Source organism: Ceratotherium simum, chromosome 4 (genome assembly GCF_057802395.1).
Source record: "Ceratotherium simum simum isolate JZ-2026a chromosome 4, ASM5780239v1, whole genome shotgun sequence".
Classification (NCBI taxonomy): Eukaryota; Metazoa; Chordata; class Mammalia; order Perissodactyla; family Rhinocerotidae; genus Ceratotherium; species Ceratotherium simum.
The window spans coordinates 93,257,068-93,280,262 of record NC_141903.1 but is presented as its reverse complement, the minus strand read 5'-3'; the positions used below and the strand labels follow the sequence as shown (position 1 = coordinate 93,280,262).

The window sequence follows — 23,195 nt, the reverse complement described above, 5'->3', positions numbered from 1 at the left end:
TTCCAGCTCTCAGTGAGCTCTTGTCCACCATGGGCTTTTTCTGTCATGAATTAGAGGGACCATTAGGAAAGATAGTTTTTTTTTTTTCCCACTAGACCAGGCATGGATCAATTGCCTGGGGACCATTGTACAGTGTAATGGTTATTATGTTTCTGCAGAAGATGAGGAATTGTTTATATTCTTTATGTTCCCTTTTCTAATGTTGATACTTGATATAAGGAGAACAAAATGTTAAAGTTCTGTGAAGGCTAGAAATTGATTGTCTTGGAGAGCACCCAGATCTGAGTAATTAATGATAAATTTGTAACTAGACCCATTTCTCTCAAAAATCATTTAGGGCCAATCCAGGTGGCCTAGTGGTTAAGTTCAGCGAGCTCTGCTTTGGCAGCCTGGGAGTTCCTGGGCATGGACCTACACGACTCATCTGTTAGTGGCCATGCTGTGGCGGTGGCTCACATAAAGAAAAAAGAAAAAGAGGAAGATTGGCGACGGATGTTAGCTCAGGGCAAATCTTCCTCAGCAAAAAAAAAAACATTTAGATTCTTCCCCTAAAAGTTTAGTGTGGTTCCAGCAGGTCTTTGGACAAATCGTAGAAAAGTGAAAATGGACTAGTGAATTACCTTGATTTTTGAACCAACCTTGTATTCCTGGGTTAAATCCCATTTAGTCATACTGTATAATTCTTTTTATATATTGCTGAATTTTATTATGTTTTCTTGAGGGTTTTTTGTATCTTTCTTCATGAGGGATATTGGTTTGTAATTTTCTTTCTTTTTTTGTTTTATAAACAACAGAAATTTATTTCTCACAGCTCTCAAGGCTGGAAGTCCAAGCGCAGGGTGCCAGCATAGTCAGGTTCTGGGGAGGGCCCTCTTCTGGGTTGCGGAGTTCTCATTGTATCTTACCATGGCAGAAAGAGGTTAAGAGCTCACTGGAGTCCCTTTTATAAGAGCACCAATCCCATTTCTGAGGACTCTGTGCTCGTCACCTAATTGCCACCAAAGGCCCCACCTCCTAATACCATCGCATTGAGGGTTAAGATTTCTTTTGTTTTTTTAATTTGCTTACCTTTTGACCCCCTTCACCCATTTCTCCCATTCCCAGCCCCCTGTGTCTGGCAACCACCAATCTATGAGCTTGTTTTTTTGTTTATTGTTTTTAAAGATTTTTATTTATTTATTTTTCCCCCAAAGCCCCAGCACATAGCTGTCCGTCATAGCTGCACATCCTTCTAGTTGCTGTATGTGGGACGCGGCCTCAGCATGGCCGGAGGAGCGGTGCCTCGGCGCGCACCCGGGATCCGAACCCGGGCCGCCGGCAGCGGAGAGCACGCACCCAACCGCTAAGCCACGGGGCCGGCCCTGTTTATTGTTTTTAGATTCTACATATAAGAGAGGTCATATGGTATTTCTCTTTCGCTGTCTTATTTCCTTAGCATAATGTCCTCAAGGTCCATCCATGTTTTCTCAAGTGGCAAGATTTCATTGTTTTTTATGACTGAATAGTATTCCTGTGTGTGTGTGTATACACACCAAATTTTCTTTATCCATTCATTAGTCACTGGACACTTAGGTTGTTTCTATGTCTTGACTATTGTAAATAATGCTGCAATGAATAGGGGGTACAGATATCTTTTTGAATTAGTGTATTCATTTCCTTTGGACAAATACCCAGAAGTGGAATTGCTGGATCATATGGTAGTTCTATTTTTAATTTTTTGAGGAACCTCCCAACTTTTCCATAGTGGCTGTGCCAGTTTACCTTCCCACCAGCACCATATGAGGGCTCCCTTTTCTCCACATCCTCTCCAACGTTGTTACTTCCTGTCTTTTTGGTAATAGCCATTGTGACAGGAGTGAAGTGATATCTCACTGTGGTTTTGGTTTGCATTTGGATTATGCTTTTTTATCCATTCTGACACTCTGCCTTTTAATTTAATTTTATTATATATTGCATTTCTGCAAGAGATGAGGAACTGTTCATCATATTCTTATGTTCACCCTTGATAAAAATAAAACAAAATGTTTGTTTTACATTTTATGTAGTAACAGTTCATTTACATTTATAATTTTATTTATTTATTTATTTTTCCCCCCAAAGCCCCAGTAGATAGTTGTATGTCATAGCTGCACATCCTTCTAGTTGCTGTATGTGGGACACGGCCTCAGCATGGCCGGAGAAGCGGTGCGTGGATGCGTGCCCGGGATCCGAATCCGGGCTGCCAGCATCGGAGTGCGCGCAGTTAACCGCTAAGCCACGGGGCCGGCCCCATTTACATTTAATGTAATAATTGATATGGCTGGGTTTAAGTCTACTATCTCACTATTTTCCATTTATCCCATCTTTTTTTTTTTTTTAAAGATTTTATTTATTTATTTTTCCCCCAAAGCCCCAGTACATAGCCGTATGTCACAGCTGCACATCCTTTTAGTGGCTGTATGTGGGACGCAGCCTCAGCATGGCCAGAGAAGCGGTGTGTCGGTGCGCACCCGGGATCCGAACCCGGGCCGCCAGCAGCGGAGCGCACGCACTTAACCGCTAAGCCACGGGGCCGGCCCTATCCCATCTTTTTTATTCATCTTTTCCTGCCTTCTTTTCGGTTAATCAGATACTTTTTAGTATTACGTTTTATTTTCTTTATCGTGCCTTTTTACTCTTTATAATTCGTACTTTGCAGATAATAACCTCCTACGAGTGTGATTCTGTTCACCCTCCGTCCTTAGTGCTACTGCGTATTTTACTGCTACCTTGTACACCCCCCTTACAGTGAACTTATTTTAGCTTAGAGTCTTTGGTCTTTAGAGGAAATTGAGTGGAAAAAGGAAACTAGTCTTTACTGTTCAGCCACATGGTTACAGTTTTTGATGCTTTTCATTCCTTGTTGGTCTGAACGGCAGATCTGCTGTTGAAAAATTCTCTCAGCTTTCATTTATCTGAAAGTCTTTATTTCAGTCTCATTTTGGATGGATATTTTTGCTGGATATACAATTCTGGTTTGACAGTTTTTCCTTTCAGTTTCTTAAAAATATCATTCCATTGTCCACCGGCCTCCAGTGTTTCTGATGCAAAGTCAGCCATTATTCATATCATTCTTCTCCTGTATGTGTTGAGTTGTTTTTCTGTGGCTGTTTTCAAGACTTTATTCTCTAACTTTGGTGTTCAGCAGTATGATTATGATTTGCCTAGGGGTAGCTTCTTTTTAATATGTTTTCTGCTTTGATCTCTCCTTCGAGGACTCCACTTACATGTGTTACTCCGTATGACCTTCTACTACAGGTTACTAAAGCTCTGTTCATTTTTTTTCCAATCTTTTTTTTCTATTTTGGTTTGGTTAGTCTCTATTACCATGCTTACAAGTTCACTAATCCTGTCATCTGCTAGCCTCAATCTGCTGTTAAGTCCGTTCAGTGAATGTTTCATTTCTGATATATTTTTCATTTCTGTAATTTCCACTTAGTTATTTTTCTTAGTTTCTGTTCCTCTGCTGAGATTTTTTATGGGTTCATTCCGTATTTTCCTTTAATCCTTGAACATATTTATAACAGATGCTTTAACTTTCTTGTCTGCTAATTTCAACATCTGGGTCTTGTTGGGGTCTGTAACTGTTGACTTTCTTTTTATTTCCTTGATTGTGCATCACATTTTTCTATCTTTTCTCATGTCTTGTGGGTTTATTATTAGTATTATTGCATGCTGCCATAGTGGATGATGTGTGTATGGTGTCTGGATTATGGTTTTTTTTCTTTAAAGAGTGTGAGTTTTGTTCTAGAAGGCAGTTAATACACTGCCATCTCTCCTCATTTCTGTCAAGTCTTGGTTTTAGGCTTTGTTAAGGCAGATCTGGGCTGGTCCTTACTCTAGGTTTCTCATCTGAACCACAGGAAGTAATTTGAGTTTACTGTTTTCTAAGTTCTCCAAGGATGGTCCTATTAGTACCATTCTAGGTGCATAGAAGGTAATTCATTACACATAGGGGATGCCTTAGGGCATTAGGGCTTAATTCTCATGCTAGAACCCCGATTGAGAAAGGCTGCCTGAGGTGTGGTCCTTAACTCTAAGTAGTGCCCTTTTTGGTGTTTGAGCTGCACGTCTGGGTGTTAACAAGTCTTTCCATTCGTGTAGGCTAGAACTCTGTCGTCTGCTGTGTTATGTGACTTCTGGTGTCTTTCTTCTGCTCTCATCCCTGTAGTAGCTGTTCTCCACTAGGCCTCGTGCTCTGGGCATATGCAACCCAGATGTAGACCAAGGGCTTAGAGGGTACTTCCCCCAGGCTCGTGAGGCTTCCCTTTGAATAGCTCTCTTCTCTCTAGAGCCCTGTCCCTAAAGATTCTCTCCCTCCTCATCTCAGTGGGACTTTTTGTGCTCTGGGTGGCCTCTATCTCCCTTTTGTTGGTTAGGAAATTTAGCTCAGGCAAAGAGCCAGAGTGAAGGTTGGTACATCTTGTGTGCTTCCCTTCTCTCTGGGATTGTGGGATTGTAGTCTTCCTTTGCCTATTGTCCAGTGCTTGAAGATAGTTGATGCATTTGTTTTGTTCAGTGTTAAAGTTATTTATGATGGCGTCGAACGTGTGTAACAAGCGCATAACCAGTTACTTTGTTGGGGCCAGAGGTGGAAATTATGGAATTTATTTTATGATCATGGAATTTGCCCTGCAGTGGTTCTTGCCTATGAAATCAATAACTAATATCAATACATTCTTCAAAAAAGTTTTTTTTTTTTTTGTGAGGAAGATCAGCCCTGAGCTAACATCCATGCCAATCCTCCTCTTTTTTTATTTTTTTGCTGAGGAAGACTGGCCCTGGGATAATATCTGTGCCTATCTTTCTGCATGTTATATGGGTCACCGCCACAGCATGGCCTGACAAGTGGTGCATCGGTGTGCGCCTGGGATCTGAACCTGGCCCGCCAGCAGTGGAGCGCATGCACTTAACCGCTACGCCACAGGGCTAGCCTTCACAAAAGTTTTTAATGTTCTGAATTATATTCCCAATTAGGTAAAATATGATGTAGCAATGTTTTAGAATAGAATAATGCCCAAAGCCTATTAGCATTTCTCTCAGGATGTTTAGTTTAGTGAGTATAGCCTGTCACTTATTATGGAGGTAACTTTTGAGAAGATGTTTAAAGAGTAATATGATCTTTTAAGGGAAAAGGATGATCATCATTGAAAACTTTTCTGTTACTTGGTAATAAGTTTTATAAGGAAAAATAAAGAATGGAAAAGAGGGGTAACCTCTAGATTAAAAGATGTTAAAGTCATATTAAGTTTTTAAAAAATTTGAAGGCTAACCTATCGAGTCTGAGGATGAAGTTTTGAGTGATGAGCAGGAAGTGCAAGAGAGTAATTGCTTTGACAGTTGGGTCAGTAGTTTGGTTCTTTCAGAGGGAAGACGGGGGCCATGAAGCAGGTCCTTTGTCTTCTGTGATTTTCTCTATTTTTTTCAATAAAAAGTTTTATTTTTCTTTTTTTAATAAAGTTTTAGACCACTGATCTGTAGAAGGGAGAGACTGGCGGATTGTTCTCCCCCTGGATGTGTGTGCGTGGTTAGACGTGCTCAGACACAGACTTATGCCCTGGGACTTCCTGGTGGCCTTAGGGTGCATTGAGCCTTAAACCGTTAACTGTCTCCATCTTAATGTAGTTAATCGGGTCATAGGTGCCCAGAAAAGCATGAGGAAATGTCCCCAAATACAAAGAAGTTTCCAAAGATAAGCTTGGTCTGCTTAACAGTTTTGCTTAGTTGTTTCTTTTCAGTCTCCCCTCCAAGCCATGAAAAACATGTTAGAATACTAATGTAAGAGGTTTGACTTGATGTGACTGTATTCGTTTTTTTTTTTTTTAATAATTTTATTTATTTATTTTTTTACCCCCAAAGCCCCAGTAGATAGTTGTATGTCATAGCTGCACGTCCTTCTAGTTGCTGTACGTGGGACGCGACCTCAGCATGGCCAGAGAAGTGGTGCGTCAGTGCGCGCCCGGGATCCGAACCCGGGCCGCCAGCAGCGGAACACGCGCACTTAACCGCTAAGCCACGGGGCTGGCCCCATATTCGTTTTTAAAGAGTTAATACGGCTTGGCTTAATCGATGATCAGTTTGATCTGTTTCCATGCTAGTTGACTTTATGTTTTTCTGTCCTCTGTAAATCCAGCTTCCGTTGCTGATTCTTACTGTTGATCCTAAGGAGCTTCAGGAAGCTTAGTATAAATCTTTCATCTCTATTTTTAAAAAGCCAGAGGTTTAAGTAACTTGCCTATAGGCAAAGACATTTAACCTATTAGAGAATCATATGTTGTTATAAGACTTTGAGTTTAATGCTTATTGTTGCTTTTTTCTTAAACAAAATCTTCACTTGTTTAATGGAAGAAAATTACTATAGGGTTTTTTGTTTTGTTAACAGAATAAATTTAAACGTGAAGAGAAAACAAATGGATGGAGAATAGACAAAGCATTCCGTAAGTATTAAGACTTCTTTTACAGTGTATCATTTGGAGATCCTAAAATATGACCAATCTTTTGTCTTTGGTTCCATTGTGTTTTAGATTTGTTTTGTACTATATTGTCATAGGAAGAATAAGACTGGACATGTTTCCCTTTAGCGGTGCAGGTGTGGCAGCTGATACAGATCTGTAAGCAAGGGATTAGCTAAAACATCAAGAAGCAAGTAAGCAGAGTTCTGATCCAAGAGGTTACAGATGGGCTGAAGATACCATTTCTGAATGCGCTTTATTCTGAGGGAGCTGCATTCAAGAAGGAGTTAATTGTTTCTGGAAGATATTATGTTGTAGATGAGGCCTTCCAGCCGTCAGTCAGTCATTCAGTCAATAGTACTGCCCACCTGCTGCCTGCTAGTCACTGGTGTAGGCGTTGAGGATATAGTGGGGAACAGGCTAGATGAGAATCCTGCATTTAGATCCTTAAGTCTAATTGGGTGGGGGAAGGGATATAGTTGGTAAGCATGATGATTTCAGAGAATGATTAATTTCTAAGAAGAAGGAAAAAGCGGGAGTTAGGGGATGGATGTTTAGATTGAGCGGTCAGGGAAGTTCTGTCTGAAGAGATGACGTTTAGATTTAGACTTTTTTGAAGGAATGAAGGAACCTTTCAGCTTCTAATAGCCTCATTAAAATTAACATTTTAACTTTTTAAGTTCAGAGAAAGACATCAAGGGATCTGTAAAGAAAAACAGAATTAAATGTAGTACTGTTTAAAGTAGCTTCTACAGGGCCAGCCCGGTGGTCCAGCGGTTAAGTGCGTGTGCTCCACTGCGGTGGCCTGGGGTTCCCAGGTTCGGATCCTGGGTGTGCACCTACGCACCGCTTGTCAAGTCATGCTGTGGCGGCATCGCATATAAAGTAGAGGAAGATGGCTATGGATTTTAGCTCAGGGCCAATCTTCCTCAGTTAAAAAAAAAAAAAAGAGGATTGGCATCAGATGTTACTTCCGGGCTGATCTTCCTCACAAAAGAAAAAAAAAATAAAGTAGTTCCTACATTGTTTGGAAGATAATTAGCAACATTTCTTGATTAATAAATGTATTCTATGCCTTTTGCCCTAGTGCTAACCTTAGAAAAAAAAGTCTAAAGAGAGGACTTAGGTTGTGTAGCAAGTATGTTTATTTTATGAGCAGACACCACACCTGAGATTGTGTTGGGTCCTCAGGGAAACCACTTCCAGGAATGGCGCCTGGGAGATCTGGAATATTGTGGTCCTCAACCCTTTCCATTTTAGAGAAGTGGTCCTGAAACTTTTCATTATGTTTAATGAGTTATAATCAGAAAAGAATTTGTAAATCTGTAAACGGTCTTGATAGGGTGTGGAGCTATTGTTAAAACCATTATAATAGATACCGTTAAAATTCACTGATTTTGGTGCTTTGTAGTGGGAAAAAAATTAAAATCCAAATGGTGCTTTTTAAAACTTATATTTTGAATTCCTCTGAGCACCGTTATGGATTATTTTAGTGCTGTGTTTTTCAGAATTATTGTTGTGGAAGGTCAGGACAGATAAAGGCTGGGTCCGGGTAAAACAGGACCTTCAGGAATCCCAGGTTTGGGCTTGGTTTCCTGAGGCTAGGTTATTTTTGTTTTGGTATATACCTTTTCTCTAAGGCCGTCTTGTAATCATATTATAATCAAACCAATCTTCGGGCTTATGTATAGAACACCATTTTCTCTACATTCACTGTGTCCTTAGACGCAGAGCTTAGGCAGGGGTTTAACTGCTGTGTGGGTTTGTCCCTCATGGATTGCTCTTCTGATGGAGTGCTGTGGTGGGTATTTCATGAGAGAGGTCCTGATCAGCGTTCATTTGCTTCCATCTTTGCTGCTATTTGGAAGAGTGGAGTTAATAGGGAGAGGGTTGTGATAAAGAGTGGGCATCTGGTGGTGTATAGGTTCAGAGGGCTCCTTAGTCACCCCAGCCTTGTTGAAAAGTAGGTTTATAATGTACTCATCCTGTAATTTGTAGTCTGAGTTTTGGCAAAGATGTACCCCTGGAACCACCACCCAAAGCAAGATGTGGAAGGTTTTCTCCCTCCCGTGTTTCCCCTCCTGGTCAGTCTCCACTGCTCTTCTGACCCAGGGCTACCCCTATTTTCATTTGAATCATCATAGATCAGTTCAGCTTGTTCTGGAATGTGTTATTCATGGAATCATACAGTATGTACTCTTTTGTGTCTGGCTTCTTTCCCTTAACATGTTTTTGAGATTCACCTATATTATTGCTTGTATCAGTACTTCTTTTTTTCTTTTTAACTAAAATAGTTTGTTCCTTTTTATCGCTCAGTGGTGTTCTATTGTGGACTGTTCTACAGTGATTAGAGTTGTTTATCCATTCTCCTACTGATAAAGCCTATTTGCTTTTGATATTATGATACTTAAAAAAATAAAAACTCGAAAGTTCTTTTCCTTTTTTAAAAAGAAAAACTTGAAGTTTTTTTTTCTTTTTTTTTAAACAGAGGAAAAGCGCCCTTTTGACTTCGATTTTTTTGCTCATTTGCTTCAGAAAGTTCTTGCTGAAGAAGAGAAAAGAAAACAAAAATCCGTTAAAAATCAGAGTTTAAAGGAGAAGAAATCCTCTAAACCACGAAAAAATGTAAAAGGTATTTATTTTAGAAGAAAGTGTGTTATTTTACTTGTGTGTTACTATTGCAAGTAATACACTTGCAATTTTGTCCCTCAAGTCTTTGTGTAGGTCAGGTAGTTGAGATCATCAGTCATGCAGTGGGAGGGAGGTGATTTTTCTTCAGTTTTCCGGTTATCTGACCCAAAACAGCAGCTCCCTTTAAAATTTTACAATTGGCACGATTGGGTTGTTTGACATCTTTCTTGTATCTAGAGCATAGTTGTAGCTGATAAAAGAGCGTCAGAATTTTGGATTGTCATGTTTGGTTACTTATTATCATTTTCCTCTGTAAAACAAATCTTGGACAAATTTCTAATACTTAAGAAATATGTGGGCCGGCCCCGTGGCTTGGTGGTTAAGTGAGCGCGCTCCACTGCTGGCGACCCGAGTTCGGATCCCGGGCTCCCACTGGCGCGCTGCTTCTCCGGCCATGCTGAGGCCGCATCCCACATACAGCAACTAGAAGGATGTGCAGCTATGACACACAACTATCTACTGGGGCTTTGGGGGGAAAAAATAAATAAATAAAATCTTAAAAAAAAAAAAAAAAAAAAAAAAAAAATATGGAAGTCTGATACTTTGGGCTTGTGACTAAATTGTGTTGTTTGAGCATAGCTTATTTCTGAGGGTTAATGTCAACTTGTACCAGGTAGAAATGGTTTAGGTGTTTCTATTTTTAGGCTTATATTTTCTTAACTGTTTGAACTGGGATCTATGAGGACATTGTTTAGCTACAGTTGCATAATGTAAAGAATCTTGGAACTACAGGGAACTGTATGTGTCAGCCAGTCCACATCCCAGCCCCTTTCCGTTTGTTTTCATCACCCAGAAATAGCCCTGCAGATCCTAAGTCACTTTTTCCTAAGGTCTCACAGTGTTAGCAGTGGCAGAGGCAAGACTCAAACCCAGACTGTGAGAGCCTTTGTTGGGGGTTCCCCAAGACCAACCCCAGGTTCGGTGATTTGCCAGGAGGACTCATAGGATTCAGCATATCGTTGTGCTAACAGCTGAGATTTATTACAGTGAGAGAATACAGAACAAAATCAGCAGAGGGAAAATGCACACGAGTCAAAGTTGAGGGGAAGCCACGTGCAGGCTTCCAGAGTCCTCTCCCTGTGGAGTCATGCAGCATGTGCTTGATTCCCCCTCACCTAGTTGTGACGAGATGTGTAAAAAGTTGTTTACCAGGGAAATTTGTTAGAAACCCAGCACCCAGAGTTTTTACTGGAGGCTGGTCATGTAGACACCCTCTAGCTGGCATGTACCAGAATTTGAGACTCCCAGAAGGAAGGCAGTTGTTCAGCATAAACCACATTGTTTGTACAAACAAGTTAGGCACAGTGAGCCACTTCTGTCAGTTAGGCTGGTGGGAACTCTCCCCACCCCGAGTTTCAGGCACAGACCAGTGCAAACCTTGTAGGCAGGCCTTCAGAGGACGGCAGTCAGGCCTGCTGTGGTAACTCCCTTCTACACAGAGCCAGTGTAAAATGCCTTTTCTGGAGTGTGGTGCCTATATCTTTTTGAAAGTAGTGTCAATAACTGCAAAGTTATTTCATTCTGACTGTATGTAGCCCTAGAAGACTAAAAAATACATATATATATATTTTTTTTTTTGTGAGGAAGATCAGCTCGGAACTAACATCCATGCCAGTCCTCCTCTTTTTTTTATGCTGAGGAAGCGTGTCCCTGGGATAACATCTGTCCCCATCTTACTCCACTTCTATATGGGACGCCGCCACAGCATGGCCTGACAAGCGGTGCATCGGTGCGCGCCCAGGATCCGAACCTGGGCTGCCAGCAGTGGAGCACTTAACTGCTACGCCACAGGGCTGGCCCCTAAAATAGATGTATTAATCTTATGATTATCGTGTTACAAGCGATAGCACAGGTGACTCACCGTATCTTATTTAGTGTGAGAACTTTTCAGATATATTATTGCAAGTCTCAGAATTTAAAAATTGCTGATTATTGTTTTGATAGAGAATAAATCAAGTGTTATTTTCTCAGTTTTAAAATCTTGTTTTGACTTTTTTTAACAAAAGTAAATAACATTGAATTTTATTATTTTTTTAAGGTTAGATGTTTTTAGGGATGATGTCTGATCAACTATTGTTGTGAAGTTAAGTTTGCTTTTGGTTTGGCTGCAGTTTCCGTGATGATCTCTATATTTTGGTTTTTTAAATTTAATTTGTTTTTATCTTTTGATATAGTTGACTATTGATATGTCTTCATAGAAAGGGCAATCAACAAAAGATTGTTGATTGAAAAACAAATGATACAGAAAATAAAATTCTTGAACTCTCTCTCCTACCCTGCCCTCAAATCAAATTCTTCAGATTTCCTAGGGATAACTATTACTAAACTCTTTTCTATGCCTATATATGTGTGTGTATTTTAGAGTATATGTAATTGTTTTTGTTTAATAAAAATGAGTTCATACTATATATATTGTTGTGCAACTTGACCTTTATTATGCAACAATACATATATTTTTTTTTTTTGGTGAGGAAGACTAGCCCTGAGCTAACATCTGTTGCCAATCCTCCTGTTTTTGCTGAGGAAGATTGGCCCTTGGCTAACATCCGCACCCATCTTCCACCACTTTATATGTGGGACACCTGCCACAGCATGGCTTGATAAGTGGTGCATAGTTCTGTGCCTGGGATCCGAATCCTCAAACTCCGGGCCACCAAATTGGAGCATGCGAACGTAACCACTGTGCCACCGGGCCAGCCCCTGCAACAATATTTTTTGAAATCTTTTACGTTACTACATATAACCCTACCTCATTATTATTTGCTGCATAGATTTTTATAACATAAATGTATTATAACTCATTTAGTTGTTCTTTATCAGACATGTTAGATTGCCATCAATTTTTTTTTTTTTTCCTGAGGAAGATTCACCCTGAGCTAACATCTGTCGCCAGTCCTCCTCTTTTTGCTTGAGGGAGATTCGCCCTGAGCTAACATCTGTTGCCAGTCTTCCTCTATTTTTTGTATGTGGGTCACTGCCACAGCATGGCCATCGGCGAGTGGTGTAGGTCCCCACCCAGGAACCGAACCCAGACCGCCGAAGCGGAGTGTGCTGAACTTAACCACTAGGCCACCGGGCTGGCCCCAGGTTGTCTTCATATTTTTGTTTATAAAAATACTACTACTCAATACTACTTTGAGTATTTATTTTCTCTACCTTTAAGAATTTCTCTGTAGGTTGTTCATATATTGATAACCATTTCTCTTATTTTCAGCAAAAAAAGTTGCCAGTGAAGGAGTGAATGATGATCCAGATGAGTCTGTGAGCACTAGAATTCCAGATACAGAAGGATCTCAAAAGGATGCTCAGACAGTTGAAGAAGAACAACAGCCTCTGACTTTGTCAGAACAGGATTCAGAGCAGATTGCATTAGAACCAAACTTAAATCAAAAGAAAAGGAGAAGGAAGAATCAGGATGAAGTTGGTAAACAGGAAGTAAAAAATCTTTCAGGAAATGCCACTGTTCAACCAGGTCCTTCTAAAGGAGAAAAGCACAAAAGTAAGTTTCTTATGTGTTTTAATAGCCCCGTATTACTTGAGAAGATATGTACAGTAGTATGGTATATAACTTAAATGTCTTTGTTCTGGATAGTAGCAATTAATAATGTTCATTAATTGGTTCTGTATTCATGTGTTAAACCCTTTTATTTTTTTTTATTTTTTTTTAAACCCTTTTATTTTTAATTTAAAGAAAAAAAAGTTTATTGTAAAAAAAAAAAATGAAACGGAGATGTTTTTCTCTCTTGTTTTCTCTAAGATGCATTACCTCCTACGTACCCCCATTAACAGTGATTAGAAGTCACAGGTATATAGTTTGATGTCTGTTGCTTGTGTGTGTTAATAAATCAGAGGTTTTCATGTTCTGTCTCTTCAGAGCACCTCTGTGAACCACAATAAGTTGTTATTTCTATAAAAGAGTTACTGAAATAAGTGTTCCTCCCATTTTTTTAAACTCCCTTAAAATGCAGACGTATTGACACTTATGAGTTACTAGGGGACAGGGGCTAAGAGTTTAGGGAAGCCTTGGTCTCTTAAGAGTTCATCTTTACATTACTAAAAGCAGATGGTCAAATAAAGAGAGGAGAAAAAGATAGTAGTGAACCAGAACAGCCTTTCTTTAGACTTTACATTATATGTAGTTGAGCTTCACCAATATAATTTTTTTTTCCGTCAGTATAATTCTAATAAATGAATCCTGGTAGCTGGCATAGTATGATTTATAGACATCACAATATTACGCTCTTTTGCGGCTTACTATTAAAGACATTACATATAAAACAGAATAGCTCAATGATTAAGAAATTGGGCTTTGGAAATCAAACAGACCTGGGTTTAGATTTTAACTCTTATTTGCTAAATATGACCTTGGGCAAATCACTTAAGATCTTTAAACTCAGGTTCTTTTTCTCTGTGCTGAGGTTAATATTAATACCTTTTATAGGATTGTCGTGAATATTAAATGAGATATTCATCTGATGGGCTTAGAGTTTCTGTCACTTAGTAAGTACTCAGTAAATTATAGCTGTTACTTGTTACTAATGTTTAAGCAGAAGTATAGCCAAGTACACGTCTACTTGTTACTAATGTTTAAGCAGAAGTATAGCCAAGTACACGTCTAGTTTCCTGACTAGATATAGAAAACAAGTCAGTTTAACCACTTAAAATGTAAACAAGATGAGAGGAAGATGCTGCAAACTGCCCAGAAAATTTTGGGCTGATCCTCAAAACACAGTTGTAAGTTGATTGGGTTTTCATTAATGCTTATTAATGCCTTGCATATAGGAACTTGAATGTTGCATGGATTAATAATTTATAGGAAAAGACAGTGTTTTATATGTGAATTCCTTTATGCTTTAAAAAATAGATGTTTTTGCTATAATTTTTTGGATTAACATGCATCCTGTATTCATAGATAAACGTCAGTCTTCAAGGCCTGAGATAAACGAAGATGAAGGCAATACGGAACAGAAGCTACCCTGCGCACAGAACGTAGATGAGGTTGTGGGTTTATCCTCCGGTGAAAAGGATGAGGAGGAAACTGAGCCTGTCCTTTCCTCGAGGTATTTTCTGTCTCTTTCCTGACTTTGTCTACGTCTTCTGTCGATTACTGAGAGAGGAGTGTGAAGTCCCCAACTGTAATTGTGAGTTGGCCCATTTCTCTTTTCAATTCTGTGAGGTTTTCTTCATCTGTTTTGAAGCTCTCGTTAGGTGCACATGTACCTAGCTTTGTGGCATCTTCTTGGTGAATCACGCTTTATCGTTTGCGTGGGATCGTTCTGGTGTCACCCTTTGTTCTGATGCTGGCTCTGCCACTGCAGCTCGCTGTGGTTGGTGTTCGCATGGGTTTATCATTTTCCGTAAAAATATTCTCTTTATCTTTGGTTTTCAGCAGTTTGAATTTGATGTATCCTGCTGTCTGAGTTTTTTGTTGTCATTGTTTAAATTGTGGTTAAAAAACACGTAACATGAAACCCACTCTCCTAACAGATTTTGTAAGTGTATAGTACCGTGTTATTAACTGTAAGCACAGTGTTGAACAGCACATCTCTAGAACTTCGTATTGCATGACTGAAACTCAATATCCATTGATCTTCGGCTCCTTATTCCTCCTTCCCCTCAGCCCCTGGCAGCCACCGTTCTACTTGGTGTTGCTGTGAGCTCGATTACTTTACACCCTCATGTAGGTGGAGTCCTGCAATATTTGTCCCTCTGTGATTGGCTTATTTCACCTAGCATAATGTTTTCAGTGTTACAACATCCATGTTGTAGCATATGACAGGATTTCCTTCTTTTTTTAATTAATTTTTATTGAGGTAACATTGGTTTATAACACTATATAAATTTCAGGTGTACATCATTATATTTGGATTTCTGTGTAGATGACATATCATGTTCACCACCCAAAGTCTAATTGCCATCTGTCTCCATACACATGTGCCCTATTACCACTTTTGCCCTTCTCCCTCCCACCTTCTGCCTCTGGTAAATATTCTCTATGTCTGTGTGTTTGTTTGGTGGTGTGTTTTTTTTTTTTTATCTTCCACATACGAGTGAAATCATGTGGTATTTGGCTTGCTCTGTCTGACTTAGTTCGCTTAACATAATGCCTGCAAGGTCCATCCGTGTTGTTGTATATGACAGGCTTTCCTTCCTTTTTTATGGTTGAGTGATATTCCCTTATATGTATATATCAGATTTTTTTATTCATTCATCTATCAGTGGACATTTAGGTTGTTTCCATCTCTTGGCTATTGTGAATAATGCTGCAATAAACATGGGATTGCAGGTATCTCTTTGAGATACTGTTTTCAGTTCTTCTGGATAAATACCCAGAAGAGGGATTGCCAGATCCTATGATAGTTCTATTTTTAATTTTTTGAGGCAGCTTCATACTGTTTTCCATAGTGGCTGTACCATTTTACATTCCCACCAGTAGGGCACAGGATTCCAGTTTCTCCACGTCCTTGCCAACGATTGTTATTGTCTGTTTTTTGTTTTTTTTATAATGGCTGTCCTAATGGATGTGAGATGATACCTCATGGTTTTGATTTGCATTTCCCTAATGATGTCAAGCATCTTTACATATACCTGTTGGCCATTTGTATGTCTTCTTTGGAGAAGTGTTTGTTCATGTCCTTTTCCTGTTTTGTTTTTTTTTAATATGATTTTATTTATTTATTTATTTTCCCCCCAAAGCCCCAGTAGATAGTTGTATGTCATAGCTGCACGTCCTTCTAGCCGCTGCACGTGGGACACGGCCCCAGCATGGCCGGGGAAGCGGTGCGTCAGTGAGCGCCAGGGATCCGAACCTGGGCCGCCAGCAGCGGAGCGCACACACGCAACCACCAAACCACGGGGCCAGCCCCCTTTTCCCGTTTTTTAATTGAGTTTTTTTTTTTCTATTGAGCTGTAGGAGTTCCTTTTATATTTTAGATATTAAGCCCTTACCAGATATATGGTTTGCAAATATTTTCTCCCATTCTGTAGGTTGCCTTTTGACTCTGTTGATGCTTTCCTTTGCTGTGTAGAAGCATTTCAGTTTGATGTAGTCCCACTTGTCTGTTTTTGCTTTTGTTTCTCGTGCTTTTTGGAGTCATAGCCAAGAAATCGTTGCCAATACCACTATTATGAAGCTTTCCTCCTATGTTTTCCTCTAGGAGTTTTACAGTTTAAGATGTTACCTTTAAGTCTTTAATCCATTTTGAGTTTATTTTTGTGTCTGGTGTAAGATAAAGGTCTAGTTTCATTGTTTTGCATGTGGGGGTCCAGCTTTCCCGGCACCAGTTGTTGAAGAGACTGTCCTTTCCCTATTGTGTAGTTTTGGCTCCCTGTCAAGGATCATTTGATCATATATGTGTGGGTTTATTTCTGAACTGTGTGTTCTGTTCCATTCGTCTATATGTCTGTCTTCTGAAAAATTTGATGAGAGCTCTTTATTCTCATGTAGAAAAATATACATATGTATATGTGCCAATTTATTCATACAATTCAGAAGGTTAATAATTTCTTTGAAGCTGAGCCCTGGACTTGTGATTCTTAACTTGCTAGGTGACAGACATGTAAATTGTGACTTCAGAGATACGACTTATTTCATAAACTATACACAAAACAATACTGATGACAGGGAGAAAACAACCCTGTAATGACTGTTAAAATTCCAACTAACTAGTTTTGTAAAACAGCAAGCTGATTCTAAAATTGTTATATACACAAGGACAAAGGGTCATGAATGGTAAAAGACAATTTGGAAAAACGACTCTGGAGAGGAAATGTGTTCAGACTTACTGCAAAGCTAGAGTAGTTAAAGCAGTGTGGTACTGGTGCAGGAATAGACAGGTGGACTCAGCGCAACTGAATGTTGAGTCTGGGAAGAGGGATTTAGGATCTGATACATGGCAGAGGTAGCATTAGAAATTAGTGGGCAAAGATTGAACTAATGATTCATTAGAAGTTGCTGACATATGAAAAATACAATATTAGACTCCTATGTCACCCTGCATGCTAACATCTTGATAGATTAAAGCAAATCTTTAAAACTTTCAGAAGAAAATGTAGGAAAATATCTTTGTGACATCGAGGATTTCTTAAGGCATAAAAAGCACAAACTTTAAAAGATAAAATTAGGGGCCAGCCCTGTGGCATAGCGGTTTAGTGTGCGCTCCCTGCTGCTGGTGGCCTGGATTCGGATCCCAGGAGCACACGGATGCAACACTTGTCAGGCCATGCTGTGGCGGCGTTCCCATATAAAGTGGAGGAAGATGAGCACGGATGTTAACCCAGGGCCAGTCTTCCTCAGCAAAAAAAGAGGAGGATTGGCATGAATGTTAGCTCAGGGCTGATCTTCCTCATACACACACAGAAAAGATAAAATTAATAAATTTGCAGTAAAATTAAATACTTCTGTTGACAAAAGTCTCCATAAAGAAAGTGAAAGGCAAGCTACTGATTGGGAGGATATATATATATTTTTTTTTGGTGAGGAAGATTGGCCCTGAGCTAACAACTGTGCCAATCTTCCTCTATTTTATATGTGGGATGCCACCACAGCGAGGCTTGATGAGTGGTGTGTATGTCCACGCCTGGGATCCAAACCCACAAACCCTAGACGGCCAAAGCAGAGTGTGCAAACTCAACCACTATGCCACCAGGCCTAATCTCCCTGATTAGGAGATTTTATGTGTAACATCTAACCAAAAAAGAATACGTAAAGAGCTCTTACTGATCAGTTGGGGAAAGATAAGCACCCAGTAGAAAAAATGAGCAAAAAAAAAGTATAGCTAAATGTGAATATGTGTTGAAAGTGGGTGCTAGTTAGTTCATAGCCATCATTTGTATTATTTTTAGTTGAAACGCTTCATAATACAGCAGTCCTCTCTGCATAGTACAGTGTTAATGGCAGCTTGTGCACAGTGGAACTGTGTTCTTGATTTACACGGCTTTTGGTTAACACAGTACCATTCAAAGCAAGGACTGCCTGTGTAAAATTTTAATGAAAGATAATTCCTAAATATTGGTATGATTTCACACATACATTTGATTTGTGAACCCCATATAATTAAGAGTTTTTAATTTTGTGACTTCTTGAACACTTTCCCAAGCTTGTAATCTGTGGCTGCTACTTTCTCTGAAGGAACAATTTTTAGTAACATGGTGCAAGAAGGATCATAGAAAAGCCAAAATATCCATTTCAATTATTCCATAGTATGAAGGATCATCTTCCAAAGTATTGGTTTTGTATATTTTTTAAAACCTTTTTCTTTTTTTGGTGAGGAAGATAAGCCCTGTGCTAACATCTGTTGCCAGTCTTCCTCTTTTTTGCTTGAGGAAGATTGTCCCTGAGCTAACATCTGTGCCAGTCTTCCTCTATTTTGTATATGGAACACCGCCACAGCATGGCTTGATGAGTGGTGTGTAGGTCTGCACCCAGGATCCAAACCCGTGAACCCTGGGCTGCCAAAGCGGAGCACGGAACTTAACCACTACGCCACCAGGCTAGCCCCTAAAAATCTTTTAAATAACTAGTATAAAATATGTATTACTAGGAATTCTTTTCCCCCTGATATGTTTTCATTTCCTCCGTAGTCAACAAGATGCCATGTCAGTAGCAACTGAGACTTCAGGATCAAGCACTTTAGGTTTGCCTTTATCAGAGGTGGGAATCAGAGCACTGTGTGAGGTGCATAATGCTGAGAGCAGTTGTACAGAAGGGAGAACTGATGACCTAAAAAATAAATCACTGTAAGTATTTTACGTGGTAGGATTTTTAAATTTATTTTAAAAATTTCAATAATTTCTTATCATTTTAGAAGTGGTAATGATGCTGCTTCCTTTAAGGATTAGGAGGGCCCTGTAGACCATTTAGTATGTTATTGTTCTGTGGTCTGAGTGTGACGGCAAGGTTTTTCACGTTATATTTTGTTACAGAAAGATTGTCTTTCATATCTGATGTATTACCGGCGACATGAGTTTTAGCAAAGTGGTAACTTATGAAATTCTAAAATAATTTAGAAGCCTAAATATTTGCTATGAGATTTTAGTTTTACTTGGTTTGAGTTATTTTTCATGCCTGTTGTCAAAGTGGTAGATTTTTATATTGATGACTTTAAAGATATTACATTTTCTAGTATGCAGATACTGGTTAAATTAATATCTTCACTAAAAACAGAATAAAAGCACCATAGAATCTCCCTTTGAAGAGATATCTCAAAAATTCAGATTTCCTTGTCTCGCTCATAACTCCTCATATGGGCTTAAAAGCTGTTCAGTTTACAAATTTTTTTTTATTTTCAGTGAAGTATAGTCACATCAAGAATCAAACATTTTTTTAAATAAAAATTTAAATGCGTCTTTGGATTAGGCAATATATTCTTAGGGTTCAGGCATCCAAAAGTACAAGGAGGTGCAGAGTAAAGTAACCCTCCTACCGTGTCCCTGTTCACGCTAACAAGTAACTAGTGTTATTCGTTTCTTAGATTCTTTCAGAGACTTAAAAACTACATTAAAGCTAATAGAAATATATATTCTTTGTTTTTTAACTCTTTTTAAAAACCTAACGGTAGCACACTGTACATACCATTTTGCAATTTTTTGGTCTTACATCTTCATATCTTTCCGTAAAGACCTTCCATATTCTTTTCATAGCTGCATAGTGTTCTCTTGTATGGATAAATCAGTTTATGTTATCAGTGCCCTATTGATGGCTATATAGGTTGTTTTTACAAACAACGCTTATAATCTTGTATCTCCATGTTTTCATCTATGTGCAAGAATATGTGTAGGGTAAGTTCCTAACAATGGAATTTCTTGCTCAAAGGATATATATCTGTGTGTGTACATTTATACATTTATGATTTTGATAGATACTGCCAGAGTGCTCTCCATAGGAGTTATGCTAGTTTATATTATTCCACCCAGGACATGAGAAAGAACTGGTCTCCCTCCCCAACAAACGATGTCATTAACTCAGAGTTTTGCCAGTCTTGATAGGTTATAAAATAATAGCTCAGTATAGTTTCTCCACCCCACTGCTCCTTTTCTGGCAGGGATATGTAATATTTTAATTTTTTTACTTCCATTTCTTATTTTAAAGTTTTCTAACCTAAAGAAAAGTCAAAAAAATAGAACAATGGACATCTGTATATACTTCCCTTTAGATTCTCTGGATTCTTTTTTTTTTTTTGTAAGGAAGAGCAGCCCTGAGCTAACGTCCACGCCAATCATCCCCCTTTTTTTTTGCTGAGGAAGACTGGCCCTGGGCTAACATCTGTGCCCATCTTCCTCCAGTTTATATGGGACACCGCCACAGCATGGCTTGACAAGTGGTGCATCAGTGGGCGCCCGGGATCTGAACGCCGGGCCACCAGCAGCAGAGCGCGCGCACTTAACCGCTACGTCACAGGGCCGGCCCCTCTCTGGATTCTTTTTTTTTTGTGAGGAAGATCAGCCCTGAGCTAACATCTGTGCTAATCCTCCTCTTTTTGCTGAGGAAGACCAGCTCTGAGCTAACATCTATTGCCAATCCTCCTCCTTTTTTTTTTTTCCCTCAAAGCCCCAGTAGATAGTTGTATGTCATAGTTGCACATCCTTCTAGTTGCTGTATGTGGGACGCGGCCTCAGCATGGCCGGAGAAGCGGTGCGTCAGTGTGCGCCCAGGATCTGAACCTGGGCTGCCAGTAGCAGAGCGCGTGCACTTAACCGCTAAGCCACGGGGCCGGCCCTCTCTGGATTCTTAATGTCTTGTCACAATTGCTCTCACTCACACTCTCTGTCTACGTTTACTTTGTACTTTTCTTATTGAGAGTGAAGATGAGTATCTCTTCACATTTAAAACCTATTTTTATTTTGTTTATTGTGAGTTCTCCATATCCTTTGTCTGGTTTTTAAATGACTTGTTGATGGTATTGTTTTGTAGGAGCTCTGTGTATTTTAGGGAGGTTAGCCTTGTGATATGAGTTGTAAAACATGCTTTCTTGGTTTGTAGTTTGACTTCTGACTTAACCATGTTTTGGCCAAGTAAAAGTTTTTGATTATGTTGTCAAATTTCTCAATTTTTTTTCTTTTATGGCTTATGAACTTTTAATCCAATTTTAGAAAGGCTTACCCCACCTCAGGGTTATAGAAGAATCCATCTGTGTTTTCTCTGTGGTTTCATTAAATCTTTCGTCCAGTTGGAATATACTGTGAGGACCGTGCAAAGAGTGGAGCTAATTTTGTTTTATTCCCCAATTTTCCAGTGTTCCTATCAACATCTATTTAGTTCAATATTTATTTTTAAAAATAGATTATTTTGTATTTCGTCTTATCCTCACTGTTTTGAAATGCTGCCTTTATTATATGCTAAAATCATGTGTCTTTTGGCGTCATCCTCTCCATTTTCTTTTGCTGCATTTGTGTGTTAATTCACATCAGCACCGCAGTGTTTTAGGGTTCATGCTGACTAGCACATTTTTAACATGGGATAGAACAAGTTCGTTAGCCACTCACTGCTCTTCTTTTTCAGTTTTCTTTGCTACTCTTCCTGTAAGTAGGCTTAAAGGAGTATTTTCTGGCTCTGAGTGGATTTTTTTTTTTTTTTTTTTTTTGGTGAGGAAGATCAGCCCTGAGCTCACATCTATTGCCTATCCTCCTCCTTTTTTTTCCCTTTTTCTCCCCAAAGCCCCAGTAGATAGTTGTATGTCGTAGCTGCACATCCTGCTACTTGCCGTATGTGGGACGCAGCCTCATCATGGCCGGAGAAGCGGTGCGTTGGTGCGCGCCCGGGATCCGAACCCGGGCCGCCAGCAGCGGAGTGCAGGCACTCAACCGCTAAGCCACGGGGCCGGCCCCTCTGAGTGGATTTTTAAAGAATTTTCCAGAATTTCGTGTGAATATGCTTCATGTTGGTGCAGTTTACATAATGTTAATTTTTTAGGGAAACTGATCAAAGAGAAAATATTAAACCAGTGGGAAGAGGACGACTCCAGAGACCTAAACCCAATTTATCAAGAGCAGTTGGGAAGAAATCAGTTGTTTCACGAGGTAAAACAGATGCAGAGAGCGAGAGTTTACAGCCAGAAACTCCAGTTGAAAAGGTATGGAGCAGGAGACTTTATGTAAGTTAAAATTATGAAGGTTTTTCCTAAATAGTTGGAAATAAAAATGTTTAGCTTGTAATTGCAGAGTAATGTTAGTGATACTAAAAGACACAAGAGTTTACAAAGTAATATTAAATTTGTTTTACTAGTCTCCTGTTTATGCGTTTTCTTTAGAACTGAGGAGATATCATTTTAGACATCGTAAGTAGAGACAAATCTGTCTTTTCTTTACATAAATAAATAAATAAATTACTTAAAGTTTTTATTCAAAATATTTTTAAACCAGCTATACATAAAATTAACCCACAACCCTTTCATCTAAATGCAGACACTCACATTCCTCTATTTCTCCTTTATAAACTTCTCTCTTTTTATGTATGTAAACATTTCTATAGATTTTAATCGTAACATATATAATACTTAAAACTTTTCTCTGAAACTATTCATTTACACTTTCTTGGGGTTAATTGATCTTTTTAGTAGTTGCATCAGGTTAACATATTATTAATTTACCTAACCATTTCTCTAATGGTGGACATTTAGGTTCTTCCCACTTTTTTTTTAACTCTTGTACATAAAAGCAAACAATTTTGTAAATAGAGCTTTCTTAAGGAAATAGGCAAAGAATAAATTTCCAGAGGTGGTGGGATTAATGAATCAAAGTATTTTAAATATATTTATGGTTCTTGTTCTGCATTGGCCAACCAACAGTCAAAAAAAATGAATCTATTGGGGACGGCCCGGTGGCGCAGCAGTTAAGTGTGCGCTCTCTGCTTTGGCGGCCCGGGAATTGCAGGTTTGGATCCCGGGCGTGCACCGATGCACCACTTGTCAAGCCATGCTGTGGCAGCGTCCCATATAAAGCAGAGGAGGATGGGCACAGATGTTAGCCCAGTCTCGATCTTCCTCTGCAAAAAAAAAAAAAAGAGAATCTGTTTACATTGCTACAAGCATTTAAATG

At 39.2% G+C, this 23,195-nt stretch overlaps 1 protein-coding gene across 2 annotated transcripts in view; it reads left to right on the top strand.

Moving 5' to 3' along the window:
• Nucleotides 1–23,195, top strand: part of BDP1 (BDP1 general transcription factor IIIB subunit) — an 87,621-nt gene that overhangs the window by 11,150 nt on the left and 53,276 nt on the right. For both annotated transcript variants that reach the window (XM_087430215.1, XM_087430216.1), the window contains exons 8-13: nt 6,401–6,455; nt 8,959–9,102; nt 12,376–12,660; nt 14,074–14,221; nt 18,744–18,899; nt 22,072–22,231. In XM_087430215.1, coding sequence (XP_087286341.1) covers nt 6,401–6,455; nt 8,959–9,102; nt 12,376–12,660; nt 14,074–14,221; nt 18,744–18,899; nt 22,072–22,231 — 948 coding nt within the window. The remainder of the gene's footprint in view (nt 1–6,400; nt 6,456–8,958; nt 9,103–12,375; nt 12,661–14,073; nt 14,222–18,743; nt 18,900–22,071; nt 22,232–23,195) is intronic.